At 39.9% G+C, this 13,524-nt stretch overlaps 1 protein-coding gene across 3 annotated transcripts; it reads left to right on the top strand.

The window, feature by feature from the left end:
• The first annotated feature begins 3,620 nt into the window (after positions 1-3,620).
• Positions 3,621-13,230, top strand: MTX3 (metaxin 3). Of its 3 annotated transcripts, XM_027552956.1 has the most exons (9): positions 3,622-3,733; positions 4,249-4,318; positions 4,701-4,777; positions 5,959-6,051; positions 6,568-6,750; positions 6,982-7,058; positions 7,566-7,723; positions 9,159-9,247; positions 12,511-13,230. In XM_027552956.1, exons 1-9 carry the CDS (start codon positions 3,653-3,655, stop codon positions 12,619-12,621), a joined length of 939 nt encoding a protein of 312 aa, XP_027408757.1. In that variant the 5' UTR covers positions 3,622-3,652; the 3' UTR covers positions 12,622-13,230. The 3 variants fall into 3 exon arrangements, with proteins under 3 accessions (XP_027408758.1, XP_027408759.1, XP_027408757.1); XM_027552957.1 differs by lacking the exon at positions 5,959-6,051 and having other exon boundaries at positions 3,621-3,733; XM_027552958.1 differs by lacking the exon at positions 9,159-9,247 and having other exon boundaries at positions 3,621-3,733; positions 12,511-12,603.
• Positions 13,231-13,524: the final 294 nt, after the last annotated feature.

The following is a 13,524-nucleotide window of genomic DNA, read 5'->3' as shown; positions in this document are numbered from 1 at the left end:
GGCCATTTCCTTCTCCAATGCATGAAAGTGAAAAGTGAAAGTGAAGTCGCTCAGTCGTGTCTGACTCTTAGCGACCCTATGGACTGCAGCCTACCAGGCTCCTCTGTCCATGGGATTTTCCAGGCAAGAGTACTGGAGTGGGGTGCCATTGCCTTCTCCAAATACACACACTACTATACGTAAAACAGATAACCAACAAGGACCTACTGTATAGCACAGAGAACTATTCTTAATACCTTACAATAAAAGAGAAAGTTAAAAAAGAATAAATATATATATTTTGTTGTTGTACACTCTCTCACACACACATACATCTGAATCACTTTGCTGTACAATCTGAAACTAATACAACATTATAAATCAACTATATTTCAATAAAAACTTTTTTAAAAGATGAAGGCTACAGGCAGAATGACATAGTGTTTTAGAGTATGAGCCTAGAATGCCTGGGCTCAAATCCTGTCTCTATCACCTGTTGGCTAGGTGACCTTGGGAAGGTTAATTAACAACTTTGGCCCTTAATTTCCCTCCCTGAAAATAGGGGAACATTATAGTACTTACCTCATGGAGTCATTATGAAGGTCAAATGTGCTATGTTGGATATTTAAAACAATTTCCGGCATGCAGAAATTGTTCCACGAATGTCAACTATTATTAAATGCTTATCAGACACAAAATGATAGTATCTCAGAACTACTTCCTTTATAAGTGAGTGAGTCAAGGAATATAGGTAAAATAATTGGCTCAAGGTCATAGGGCTATTTAGAAACAAAGTCAGGAAACCGGTTCTGCTGATCTCCATTCAGTATTCGTTATTTTCCTCCCCAAGAATTCCATATCTGAACATGGATGTGACTTATAGAAGTTTAGAGTTAAAAGCAACATTCAAGGATTTCTAGTTCATAATGCATGATCACTTGTTACTGTCATCTTTGCTAACAGCACCATTTCACAGATTCTTAACAACCCAGACAAAGGATCCTAACAGAATCTGTAACATGGCTCCTAAGTTAAGGAACACATGAGGGATAGGAATGGATGCCAAGATCAAGTCCCTGGAGTCCAGATGACCATCACTAGATGAAACTATTTTTAATGTCTATCTTATGAAAAATAAGATTTCTTTTTCAGGGAAAACATTGTCTGGAATACTCATTATAAAGTTGTAATTCAGGTCATCCCACACATACATAAATGTTTTGCAGATATTATGTTTCCTGGTAGGAATCTGAAATTATGATTTTGACAAACTTTGAACAATATTCTTTAGCAGCCATAAAAATGCACAGGGGCCAACTACCCATACCACGCATAATTCCTGAAGGTTTCGGCTTTCTGTGTGGTTCTCTGGAACAATACTTCAGCCTGGTTGTGCAATCAACTGTGCTAGGGTTCTAAAATTCAATCTAGCAAATATAGACTCTCCAGAGGAACTGCAGCAAAAAACAAAAAACAAAACTGCTATTAAATAGATACAAATAAACCTGTGTGTAAAGATTCTCTCATCAAAAGCAATAGCATGCCATTCTCTGTCTCAACGCAATGCTAAGAGATTCAATTTCCCTTTAATGCAAATGAAACTGTCCTTTGTAACAGTAGCAATAAGGGAGAAGGCTGAGCTGAGGAATTAATAATAATTGTGTGTCCACAAAGAATGTACATCCACTTTAACCCCCCTCCCTTCTATAAACAAGACTCAAGCAACATACATTCTCTGTGTACGATTATTTAAAATGCCTAATTGTCGTATCTGGACTCTGAGATTTATGGCTTTGGATTTTAATCCTCTAAACAGGGAGTCCAATTACTTGAATCTGAAAGTTGAATTACCTTCTTTATACGGAAGACTACACAGACAGTTTCTACTGATTCTGCAGAGGATGTATCATTCCTGCTCTCTGCTTCCATAGTATTTTAATCTCCAACTTTTCTCTTGATAATCTGATTTGTTACACCTAATTCTTTGTCTCCTTGGTAGACTATAAACTCCTGAGAATAGAATTAATAACTTATTTATCTCTGTATCATCCCAGAATTTTACAGTGTTTTGGAGATAGCAGCTGCTCAATAAATATTTTGACATGTAATTTTAATGATATTTATGTTACACGTTTTCCAATTTTAAGTATTGTTAATGGAATCTCACCTTTGACATAACTTCTCTACCCATTTCTTCAAAGTTTCAAACTCTTGCTTTTGAAACATGAAAAAGGACTCTAGCAGATTGATACTGTAATTTAGATGGCTGTGTAAACAGTAAGGGACTGTTTAGCAATTACTTGTTGAGTTGTAACTTTATGAAAATTTGCAGAGATTTCTTTTGAGTTTTCAGTTGTTTAAAGGGACCCAATCATCTCAGGGGCATGGAAAAGGAAAGAGCCCAGAGGAATGCCTGAGAGAATATCCCAGAAAGTCTACTGTGCCTTCTAGAAAGACACCTGGTACCCAAGTCCTAATTTCAAGACCCAGAGAGCATGTTATGATCAAGACATTTCCAGGGTCCATCTTTACTTTTTTTCCCTCAGTTTTTCTAAGAAAGTGTCAGTTTGATGTTTAAGAAACATGTAGTTCATGCCCACAAGGCCCACAGACACGACTGATGACATGTTGCAGGGCCCAATTGAAATAAAAAACTCAGGGCCCTCTGTTCAAAAATTATTAAGAATTTCAAAACAATAACACAGGAACATTAAGGCAAGTGTGAGCTTTCTAAGCACAGGTCTCTGTGTAATTGCTGAGGTCTCACATCTAGGAAGCCAGCCCAATTCTGTCTTCCAAGAACTTTCAGTACACTGAAAGGCAAAAAGTTTTTATCAGGTAGAAGCTACAATTCAAGTATGTACAAGAGGCTGCAGGGATCCAGAAGTTCCTGATTTCGGAAAACTGTACCAGGGAGATGACAGTTAAGCTCATCTTTGAGGGAGCAGAGCCAGGGAAGAAAGAAAGATATTCCAGACTGAAGAAGGGCAGAATTCTTCAAACTCCAGGAAACTTGACAAACTCCAGGAAACTTGACAAACTCCAGGAAACTTGCTACTTTTAGAAAAAGTGTAACAAGTAAACATGCAGGTGACTAACTGAGATTGAGAATGGCAAGAAGCAGAAGCCAAATATATGAGGGAAAGGGGTCAAACAATCAGAGTGCCTACGATGTATGTCAAGTTCTTTACCCCCATGTCATAGTTTTAAACAGAACAATCTTGTGACTAAACTACTATGCCTAGTTCTACAAATGGGTTAGTTTAGGCCCAGGGTAGTAATGGTCAAAGGGCTTGGGACACATTGCTTGCTTTAGTCGCTAAGTCGTGTCCGAACCCCATGGACTGTATAGCCTGCCAGGCTCCCCCGTCCCTGGGATTCTCCAGGCAAGAATACTGGAGTGGGTTGCCAGTTCCTTCTCCATGGGACACATTAGGCATGCAATAAGTATCTGGGGACTTACTACTAGCAGGCTATCTGACTTACTGCCCAGGACTCTCAACCCCTAGGCCAAGCCGATTCTAAGCATGCGATTAATCCCTCCAGGGGTCCTTCTCGCATCTCTCCCGGTCCCCAGAGATCTCTTCTCTCCTCGCCCCGCCCCCGTGATTCCACCTGCCGGAAAGTAGGTGGCAAAAGCACTTCCGGGATAACAAAGGTCGGCCCCGGCAAGATGGCGGCCCCCTTGGAACTCAGTTGCTGGGGAGGCGGCTGGGGGCTTCCGTCGGTGCACAGCGACTCCCTGGTGGTGATGGTGAGGCCGTCTCGCTGGCGCGGGCGCGGGCAAGAAGGGGCGGGGCCAGAGGCGCGAGGCTGGCTGGCCGGGTCCCGGCGGCTAAAGGTGGTTCCCGCGCGGCGCACCGGCCCGGGCCGGCCCGGACGCTGCTTGCAGCAGCGATCTGGGCTCCCTCGCGTCCGAGAAGTTACAGCCTAGCCTGTGTCCCCGCCGAAGCCACGGCGGGGAAGTCATGGCTTCACCGCTTGTCTCCGAGTGTTTTCAATCATGCAAAGCTGTCTGGGCGATGGAAAGCCCAAAGCAGGGGGCGCGCGCTCCCTGCTCTGTATCCCCTGATTGTTGGGGTGGGGGTGAAATAAACCCCCAAAGCCCTGGCAGCTGGCGTGCGCAACAGCGGCTAGAAGTCTGGGGAGGGATGCAGCCCCGGAGTCTGATGTGTCTACCTTTCGGGGCACCCAGATTTGAAGTCAAGCTGCTCTGCAGATTTCCTTTAGTACTCAGTCTAAAATGTTTTATTGCAAACTCTCTTTCAGGCTTACGCCAAATTTTCTGGTGCACCCCTGAAAGTCAATGTCATAGATAACAACTGGAGAGGTTCAAGAGGTACACTGTAAACTTTTAAACGCTCCTTTCTGCCCCCTTTCTGCCCCATCCCCCCTCTCATTTAAAGCTAGAAGGCATGTAGCCATGGAGTACCTTGGGGTTTTAGTTCTCACCATGACCTTGATTGTATGTTGCTTATGTTTTGATCATTCTGAGTAATACTTCAAAGGACAAGCCAAATAAGTGGAAATTATGAGAAATGAAATGCTCTCCAAAACTGTGTGTGTGTGTGTGTGTGTGTGTGTGTAACACTGCAAAAACCTAAAATATCTTACTCATTTTTTCCTCCTCCAAATGTGATTGGTGTAGTTTTAAGGGTACTGGGATCTCTTCAAAGGATATCAAAATGCCTTATTGTGTGTAAAATGTTTTTTGATTATAGGAGATGTACCAGTTTTGACAACTGAAGACAATACTATTTCTCAGCCAGCAAAAATACTAAACTTTTTAAGAAAACAGGTGGGTGGTCCTTTTTGAATAAGTAGATTCTCCATCCCTGCATGTTACTTTAAAAAAAGAAAAACATTAAAAATATTTGTTTAGAATTCCTTTTTGGAGATACATGCAATGCTTCAGTTGAGTCCGACTCTTTGTGACCCCATGGACTGTAGCCCACCAGGTTCCTCTGTCCATGGGGATTCTCCAGGCAAGAATATCAGAGTGGGTTGCCATTCCCTTGTCCAGAGGATCTTCCCTGCCCAAGGATCGAACCCCGGGTCTCCTGCATTGCAGGCAGATTCTTTACCACCTAACCACCTTGGAGATACATAGGATTTGATAAAAAAAAAAAAAAAAACATAAATCTGAGAGTCACTGCTCTAAATTGAGTTGTACTGTGATTCAAAAGCCATATAGTGAGTTACAGTCAACTTATATGATCATGCACTTTGCTTGGCTTTTATTGAAGTTTAGGTATAAGTAGATTCAATTTAGCGATCTTCACTATTACACTTATTGATATGATTGTAAATTTAGTTCCATAACTGCTACACATTTTGTTCTTGGTATGAGGTCTGAGTTCCTATCAACTAGCAACTATTTTTTAAAATTACTTAAACTGTGACTGAACTGAACTGATCTGATACTAATACTAATAGTTGCAGTTAAATGTTTCATGAAATAATGTATCCAAAATATCTGAACATGCCAAGGTTTATGTATCTAAAATGTTTAAACATGTAGCAATTTATATAAACGTGAAAGTTATCATCAGTTTTGCCAATAGTTAAGGAAGTCCTATGTCAACAAAATTTACAACTTTTCTAAATGGGAAAGTTTGCTCTTTTCATGGGGAACACAGCTAATTAGAACTTTTCCTTGTTATAAATTAACAAAAATAATAATAGCTTATATTAAGTTTGTACTACATGCCGTGCACTAAACTAAGGTCATTAAAAATCATTGACATAATAGTTAAAAATAAAAATTAAATATAACATTTATGGACCTTACTGTGTACATGACACTGTGCTCAGAACTTTATTTGCATTAAGTAGCATTTGTTACTGAATTTGTATTTCTCTTTTCCCTTTTAATATGTTTGCCATTTTTGAAGAAGAATAGGAGTCCTAGTTTATTTAGTTTCACTGTTTTGGGATGTTCTTGACTTATGAGGTTTTGGGTTTTATATTTTTTAACAGAAATACAATGCTGATTATGAACTTTCAGCAAAACAAGGGGCAGATACGCTAGCTTACATTGCTCTCCTTGAAGAGAAGCTTCTTCCTGCAGTGGTGAGCATTGGTGAATATTATAGTATTTTAGTGACTTACTGAGAATGTACTTAGTCTGCTTAGAAAAAAAATAACGGAAGAGGCGTAAGAGAGGAAATTTCATTTATGTATTATTTTCGATTGTTTCACGTAACTGTGAAACTGGGTTGATTCTGTTAGACATGCAACTAGTATAGGAACCAACAAAGTGAAAGACAGTGTCATTTTGGAAATAAAAATTCTCTGTGAAAGACAGAGTTTGTTGCTCCATGTATAGATTTGGGCCAACTGTAATTCATTCAGAAAATATTCATTAAGTACCTGGTATGTTCCAGGCCTTATTCTGTATGCTTGGGATAGAGCAAAACAAAACTCACATGTTTAAAAACCTTGATTTATCCTTGAATCATCCTAGCTGGAAAATGGGTATGAAGTTAATTTCACTCAGAGATATTTATGAAAAAGTTTTACATCTACTGAATGATCTTCTTTTAATAAAAGAATATCCTTGTAGTGTTTTTCCCTCTCCTTTTGCAGCTTCACACATTCTGGGTTGAGAGTGATAATTACTTTACTGTGACAAAGCCATGGTTTGCTTCACGAATGCCTTTTCCCTTGAGTTTGATCCTGCCTGGAAGAATGTCTAAAGGAGCACTGAATAGGATTCTCCTAACCAGGGGAGAGCCTCCCTTCTACCACCTTCGAGAAGTAGAAGCTCAGGTATGGTTGGAATTACCTTCAGAGCAAGGGCTCTCTGGAGGAGGGACAAGAGAGAACAGAGATGAAACTATTGGGTTGGTCAAAAAATTCGTTCGGGTTTTTCTGTATGATAAGATGGTACAGAAAAACCCGAGCAAACTTTTTGGCCTGCCCAATACTTATCGATGCCAGCCTGAAAAGGAGTTCTCGAGCATCTTTCCTACTTTTGAGATGTAATTTCATCCTTATTAGATATACAGAGATGCGAAGGAGTGCCTAAATCTTCTGTCAAACAGATTGGGAACATCTCAGTTTTTCTTTGGAGATATGTGAGTACATTCCCTTATAAAACCATTTTAATGTTTTGTTCACATATATCCATCGAGCAGTTACTTAAAGCAAGTTCCCTTGCCAGGTCCTTTTACCCCATCCCCAATGAGTTTGCCACTTAAAAAAATACTTGGTGGATTTTTTTACTATGGGAAACTTTCTGTTGGGGTAATCTAACATTGACTTCATATGTTGCATATGTGACTTTGAAACTTTTAAGACTGTTTCCACCCAGTCTGTAGTCTCTATATGATGCCTGTGAGTAAATCTTTTAATTTACAACTTAAATTTTCTTCTAAATAAAATGGATAAGAGTATTTTAAAAAACTGCTAATGAGTAAAACCCTAGTTGTTTCATTTTTATAAGCCCAAATGGGTAATAAACCTTTTAAAAGACTATATTGTATACTGCAGAATTGATAAATGTATTTGAGAAAAAGTTTTTAGCATAATCCCAGATTAATATTTTCTTATGTGCTTTTTAAAAATCCTTAATTTATTTTCAGGCCTTCCACTTTGGATGCCTATGTGTTTGGTTTTCTCGCACCTCTTTATAAAGTACGTTTTCCTAAAGTTCAGTTACAAGAACATTTGAAGCAGCTCTCCAACCTGTGTCGCTTTTGTGATGATATCCTAAACAGTTATTTTAGGGTTAGTCTTGGAGGTAAGTTGGTTCTTCTTCAGCTAATCTTTGTTTGCACAGAATATTTGCATATTCTCCTAAGGAGGTATACACCAAATCCATTACTTATTTAAAACGTGTGTATATTGTCTTTAAACCTTGGTTTGCTGCTGCTGCTGCTAAGGTGCTTCAGTCGTGTCCGACTCTGCGACCCCATAGACGGCAGCCCACCAGGCTCCTCCATCCCTGGGATTCTCCAGGCAAGAACACTGGAGTGGGTTGCCATTTCCTTCTCCAAAATCCTGGTTTATAAAACTTCAAAAAGTGGCATTTTTTCCAACTTTTCTTCCCCCCATGTGTTAGTTCTTTCAATAGAGAAATATTTATTTGCCTTTTGTCTGTTCTTCTGGATTTTATACAGTTCTCGCTTCTTGTTCTTTAAATATTGCCCCTTTGAAGTGGGTCATTTTCTTCTAAAAGTTAACCACAGGTATTTATTATGTCCCTATTGAAAGACAGCCTTTATCCTAATGCAAATGGGCAATTACTTTAAATGTTGCTTCTGACATTTTCCTGCGTGAACAGAAATGAGCAGCAGATTGATTTTGGTGAGGTACATTCCCATGATTCCACTACTTGCAAACTGATTGCAGCAGACTGGAGGTATAGGAAATAGAGGGCACCGGGCACTTAGGTGCTGCTTCTTCCAGAGCGTGGGGCCCTGTGCTTAAGTGATCGGGACACTACGTTTGTGTGGGCAGAGTTGGCAGAAATTGTCCTTTTAAGAAACAAGTCATGAGGACCATTGGCTTAGGAACAGTTTACTTTTTTATATAGTGCGTTATGTGTTTTGTGTATAATACACTTGTATGTAACAAGGGAGAGGTTAGGAGTTTGGAAGTCATGAAACTGAGTAATTTTCAACCTTGTTACTTGGGAGCAGTGGTTAGCAAACCTGACCACAGAACAAATACAAAATCTTAAATCCTGTACCAGATTCACTGAATTAGAATAGAATCCACTCCTGGAATAGATCCCAGAAAACTGTATTTTTTTAAAGTCCGTTCGAGTGCTTTGGAGGCGTGGATACTTGTTTGGCCCTTAGAAAGCTCTTCAAATGCGGTAGTTGTAACTAAAGGCCTATTTGAAATGGGTGGGGAAAAGGTACAAATCAAATTTGAGAAGGCAATGAGGACTGCTGTGCTCTTATTAAAGACCTGGCTGTCTGCCTAACACTTGGCTAACTGGGTCTCCTTAAGGACACATTTAGTCCTTTGGCTTAGGGTTTGGTTTTGGAGTATTACCGTATGTCTTAAGTTTGCCTTTGAACCGAGAATGGTTTTTCACTTTGCCTTTTTGGGGAGGTGGGTGGGGGATGGAGCACTTAGGGGGTGGATAGACTTAATATTCTTTGAATCTAAACAGCTTGTAAGGCTTTCAAAATTTCCTCTTTCTGATTTCTGTCCTGGCTTCTTAGGCATCTCTCCTGCTGGACAAGAAATGGTAGATGCAAATCTACAGAAACTGACACAACTTGTAAATAAGGAATCCAACTTGATTGAAAAGGTCAAGTTTACTTCAGTCGTTATTTTGTACTAGTTCAGCATTTTCCTTTCTGCAGTTAATATTGTAACTTGGGTTATGCATTACCTTTACCCTTTTCTTTATTTTTTTAAGTTTATTTTTTTCAGAAAGTTGTTTAAATATACATTTACTAAAGCGGTACAAAATACAGTGTTTTGAAGCCAGTAATGGACTGATTGGGGGAAAGATCTGATAATAGCATTGGGTTTACTTTTACCACACAATTAGCAGTACTTTTCAAGTTAGGAGACTTTGGCTTTAAAAAAAAAAAAAGAGGGGGAGAGAGAAAGAAACAGAAAAACACTTCTTGCTTGCTTGTCTGCTCCTTTCCGTCTCTCAGGGTTGTTTTCTTGATCGTAAGCTCCTGTGCTTATTCTTTCTTACTAATAGCACTATGGTGTCTTTTTCTTTCTTTCACATAAGTGTTTTTTTTTTTTTTTTTTTTTCTCCTTCCTATCCTCTGTTCTAAATGTTGCTTACAGTTTTGGGCTAGTGTGAATATTTGCCACTTAGGGACTATGCATTTGTTGAGAGAAATATTGAGGAATTGGGCAGGGGAGGGAACCAACAATGGAAATTTCAAGGGTGATTCTAGGTGGAAAAAAGAGAGTTATACAGTTTTCTCCTCAAGTGTTTGATAAACTTGCTTTTTTCTTATACAAATGGATAATGCTTCATTCTTTCACAAACTAAGGGGTCATTATGGCCTAATAACACTGGCTAGAGGTTTGGGGGATTGAGTAACAGGCACTGTATCATGTGAGCTGTATATGAGTTATCTCATTTACTCTCACAGCAACCCTGTGTGTGCAGGTACTCTGTTATCCCCGTTTTACAGATGAGATAACTGAAGCTTCAAGTAGCTTATAACATCATCTGCCTGAGGTCATTCAGCTGGCAAGAAGTGGAGAGAGAATCTGAACCCTAGTAATTGGATTCCAGCATGGGCTGTGTAGTCAGCTCTGTAACTCGTGAATGAAATTATGTATCCATTACTACTGGTGGTAATAGCCAGTTTTACAACTGCCACTCTCTGGAATGACCATTTTATTTCTTTTTATGGTATATTCTTGGGTTTTCCTTGTGGCTCAGCTGGTAAAGAATCCGCCTGCAATGTGGGAGACCTTTGTTGGGAAGATCCCCTGGAGAAGGGAAAGGCTACCCACTCCAGTATTCTGGCCTGGAGAATTCCATGGACTATGTAGTCCATGGGGTCACAAAGAGTCGGACACGACTGAGCACCTTTCACTTCACTTCATGATCCCCTGGAGAAGACAGTGGCTACCCACTCCAGGATTCTTGCCTGGAGAATCCCATGAACAGAGGAGCCTGATGGGCTATAGTCCACAGGGTTGCAAAGAATCAGACACAACTGAGCGACTAACACTTAACTTCTTACCTATGTACCTCTTGTTAAAGTTTGGGTAAGCTGAATGAAAGCCAAGTTTGTCTTAATTCTTAGCCCAATGCAGTAAATCTCATGAGAGGAAATACACCAAGAGTTAAGTGTGGATAATGGAAAAATTATTCAGACTGTTGTAGATACTTTTCTGCTGGATGAAGACTATCCAGTGTAGTTTTCATTTCCATCTGTGGCAAATTCATTTCAGACCTACATGTGCAGAAAGTGAAACCAAGAGGCCCTGCCACCACTTCTGTAAAGTTCACTGTGGCATCATCACTATATGAGCGTCTCCTAGCCCTATGCCAGCACCTCTCCCCACCCCACTTCCCATCTGCTCTTCAGTACAGATCACTGTTCGCTACAAGACAATAGAACGACAAATTCTCTTGACTACCACTGTTCACCATTTAGTCAGAAAATCTAGAGCTTAAAAAAAAAAGAAAAGAGTTATGTTTGAGGAACTTAGTTCTTGCAAGGAAAAAAAGACAACACAACTGATTCAAATAGTTCACTGGGAATACTCTTGTCCATTGGAAAACTGAGTTAGTCTTTTATTCTTTTCCTTTGATTATAAACCCCATGTACCTCTGCTGAAACATTTCCTCTGTGCTTTATAAAAGCATCTTGAAAGGAGAGAGTTTTGCGCTACACATGTTAAAACTCTGAAAAAAACCTGTCTACCAGCTAGGTGATAAGACGCTGTATTCTGTTGGTTTTGGGTCATCGATGGCAGCTGCTTTCAAGACTTTTATGAAGTAGCTTAACACCAGGACCTTGCACTCTGGTTTTGGGGTACCCTGGTTAAAGGTAGCTTTCTAGGGTCTGACTCAGATCTAAATAACCCCTCTTCTGATGTTTTCAGGGATGCTAATGTACTCCTGAAACTCTTGGACATTTTCTAAATGTGCTCCACGTTACTTTGTTTCTCTAGAGCAGACTTAGAACTGATCCATTGTTTGCAGTGCCTCTGGGTGAGGTCTAAAGTATTTATCCTTCTGTCTCTTTTCCTAGCCTTCCTTGGTCTAAATACTCAGAGCCTAAAAGAGGTGATCTTTTTGAGTGGAGTACAGGTCATTTTTACTGAGACATTGAGGTATAGTTGGAAGAACAATAGTATTAGTATAAGACCAGGGTTCACATTTCAGCTCTAATGCTAGCTTTGCTAATGCAAATCTGATAACCTTTCTGAGCTTCCTTTTGCTAATCTGTAAAATAGAGAATGATGGTCTTTTTTTCTTTATAATTGTCTTGGGAAGCTCAAATGAGAACATACTTTGTAACCTGTGGAAAGTAGTCTAACAGAAATGTTGCTTTTACGCTTAGTATGAGAAGGTTTCTTAAACCAAGTTGTACTGTGGTTGAATTCAGACGGTTCATTTTGTGACATTACTGTAATTTTGTGAAGCCATCCAGGATGAGCCATACCGCTTTTATACATACACTAAGTGAAAGTGAAAGTCGCTCAGTCGTGTCTGACTCTTTGCAACCCCATGGACTATACAGTCCATGGAATTCTCCAGGCCAGAATACTGAAGTGGGTAGCCTTTCCCTGCTCCAGGGATCTTCCCAACCCAGGGATCGAACCCAGGTCTCCCACATTGCAGGCGGATTATTTACCAGCTGAGCCACAAGGGAAGCCCCGTACATGTACTAAGTCAGGCAGTATTTAGGTATGGTGTTTAGAATTCTTTGGAGATTATTTGCAAGAAGAGATTTCTCTAGCAGTGCTAGAAACATAAGGTTCTGTACTTGTCTAGGCTATAGTTTGGGTGGGGACGCCACAGTCCGTATTCGTGGTACCACAGCTATTAGTCAGATGTACCTTTTGTACTTTCCACAGATGGATGACAATCTTCGCCAAAGCCCTCAGCTTCCTCCTCGGAAACTGCCAACACTTAAATTGACTCCAGCAGAAGAAGAAAGTAATTCCTTACACCGGCTATCACCCTGACAGTCATCATGCTTTGTGTCCAGAGTCATGTAATTGTTGCAGCAATCTCTTACACTAAGTGTGTGAAGGGCAAAAAGAAAATGCTAAAAATAGGTAGAAGGAAGACTCTAAAACAAAAGAAACTTTCTATGACAGCAATTTTTTTTCGTTAGGAAGCTTCTGTTTTAGCTTGGCAATGCACTTTAAATAACAGCAGCGTGAATGCTAAATGAACTTGGCGGGGGGGAGAGAAAATACATTGTACTGTATATAAAAACCAGCCTTAACCTTGGCAGATTTTTGCCTTTGGTTCACATGTTGCTGGCCCAAAGCTCCACTTCTGTTCTGAATGTGCACACTTAATTTATTCAAGTTAATTTATTAATTTAAGTATCCTTAGACCAGTCTGAATATTTAGTATGTGGCTCTTTGCCTAAGGCCTTTTCTCTTCTCTTTAGAAATTTGATGCCTATTTTAGACACCAGGAAAAATATATTCTAATATTCTCTTTAATAGAAAACCTGTATTTAATGTTAAAAAACAAGGAATGTGTTTCTTAATAATCTCACAAGTCTAACCTTTGGGGGAGTTAGTACCATATATATAAATATTAAAGGTGGTAACATATAATATTTGTCTGACTATATGCACTTCAATATAACAGTATTTGCTGATGTGTTCAGTATAGGTTAGCAAGGGCTGTTTTAATTTATTGAAGCTTTGCCGCTGCTGCTGCTGCTGCTAAGTCGCATTAGTCGTGTCCGACTCTGTGTGGCCCCATAGACGGCAGCCCACCAGGCTCCCCCGTCCCTGGGATTCTCCAGGCGAGAACACCGGAGTGGGTTGCCATTTCCTTCTCCAATGCATGAAAGTGAAAAGTGAAAGTGAAGTCGCTCAGTCGTGTCCAGCTCTTAGCGACCCCAT

Source organism: Bos indicus x Bos taurus, chromosome 10, assembly GCF_003369695.1.
Source record: "Bos indicus x Bos taurus breed Angus x Brahman F1 hybrid chromosome 10, Bos_hybrid_MaternalHap_v2.0, whole genome shotgun sequence".
NCBI classification, from domain to species: Eukaryota; Metazoa; Chordata; class Mammalia; order Artiodactyla; family Bovidae; genus Bos; species Bos indicus x Bos taurus.
The sequence above is the reverse complement of the archived record's forward strand: the minus strand, read 5'-3'. Positions and strand labels throughout refer to the sequence as shown.

Bases quoted from the DNA above. Each gene is read 5' to 3' on its own strand.
- MTX3 (XM_027552956.1), top strand. From the start codon at position 3,653: ATGGCGGCCCCCTTGGAACTCAGTTGCTGGGGAGGCGGCTGGGGGCTT. The intron at 6,052-6,567 runs GTGAGCATTGGT...CTCCTTTTGCAG, and splicing joins AGAAGCTTCTTCCTGCAGTG to CTTCACACATTCTGGGTTGA. The intron at 6,751-6,981 runs GTATGGTTGGAA...CATCCTTATTAG, and splicing joins TTCGAGAAGTAGAAGCTCAG to ATATACAGAGATGCGAAGGA.